The sequence below is a fragment of the Sinocyclocheilus grahami genome, unplaced genomic scaffold (genome assembly GCF_001515645.1).
Source record: "Sinocyclocheilus grahami isolate Dianchi unplaced genomic scaffold, SAMN03320097.WGS_v1.1 scaffold233.1, whole genome shotgun sequence".
NCBI lineage: Eukaryota > Metazoa > Chordata > Actinopteri > Cypriniformes > Cyprinidae > Sinocyclocheilus > Sinocyclocheilus grahami.
In genome coordinates, this window is record NW_015505412.1 from 3,156,930 (window position 1) to 3,158,324 (window position 1,395).

Genomic DNA, 1,395 nt, shown 5'->3' on the forward strand with positions numbered 1-1,395 from the left:
TATGGTTAATTATTCATATTTCACATGAGCTGATTCGTTACACCAATCACGCACACGTATCTATTGGGTGCATGAATGTAATGGCCAGCAGTGTTTAGATTAGTCACCGGTGATGAATAAAAGAAAAGTAGCTTCAGTTTCAGTGCCACTTTTGCATTGTAAAGATTACTTGCTTTTGACCAAATTTTATTGGTAACAGCTTATAGCATTCTGATTGATTGATTGATTTAATTAATTTAAGTATTTGGCATGGAAGGCAACATATATACATTTGATAAGGTACAGTAATTCTAAAAATGGCCCTTACAATTCCAGGAGACAAATATTACTGCTTATTGGAAAAGTACATTTCTGGCACTGATATGTATACATTACATCTGCCAGATGCTTTTAACCAGTTGCTTTTAACCTTTACTGTTGATTCTTCACAGGGTCCCGTCCACGTTTGGATGATGTTCCCCCCAGGATAGTGGAGGATCCCTCTGATCTGATTGTGTCAAAGGGTGAGCCAGCCACCCTGAACTGCAAGGCAGAGGGTCGGCCCACGCCTACGGTGGAGTGGTATAAAGATGGCGAGCATGTTGAAACTGATAAGGATGACCCTCGCTCCCACCGCATGCTGCTGCCCAGCGGCTCCCTTTTTTTCCTGCGCATCGTTCACGGACGCCGCAGCAAACCTGACGAGGGGGTTTACACATGCATTGCCCGCAATTACCTAGGAGAAGCCGTTAGCCGAAACACCTCACTGGAAGTAGCCAGTAAGTACTTTCTGATGAATTCCACCTTGTTTAGTGATTCTGGATTGAGCATAGCTATGCTGAAATAAAAGTAATCTATCTCTCTCAGACATGGCCTGAGGTTTTGTTTGTTGAGTTCTTTGTGGCAGTCTGCTGGTGAGGTTTTGCCTGTTGTGACAGTGTGTCCTCCTGCTGTGTGACTGCGCTCTGGGCCTTTGGCTCAGCCGTAATCCAGCTCTCTGGCACAGGAACGTCACCATATCCGGCTCCACCGCCAGAAGAAACTGGATTAGCAAATTGATTAGAATTGGAATGCAACTAATTAGATTCCTCAAAGTTTGCTAATTAAAACACAAAGCAGCAATTTCCTGGTGCCTGTTTTTTTATACAAGCTGCATATTTTACACTTTTACAATGCACAATTTATAATAAGGTTCCATTTGTTAACATTAGTTAACTATTTTAGTTAAATATATATACATATAAATATATATATAATATTTTTTTAAATGTTTTTTTGTCGTTTGTTTTGTTAGTTAAAGCTGCGGTCCATAAGTTTTTGCCTCTTTTTGAAAACCTGGAATTTCAGCAGTGTGCAGAATTATCTTCCTTCCGTGGGTTGTACTCTGGCACGGCTCCAGCGCGGATGAATCTAATG

General features: G+C 41.2%; 1 protein-coding gene across 1 annotated transcript in view; it reads left to right on the forward strand.

Moving 5' to 3' along the window:
- The window catches only part of LOC107597576 (roundabout homolog 2-like), a 63,432-nt gene that overhangs the window by 10,242 nt on the left and 51,795 nt on the right, over nucleotides 1-1,395 (forward strand). The window contains exon 2 of the mRNA XM_016288708.1: nucleotides 432-758. Within this exon, the coding sequence (XP_016144194.1) occupies nucleotides 432-758 (327 nt within the window). The remainder of the gene's footprint in view (nucleotides 1-431; nucleotides 759-1,395) is intronic.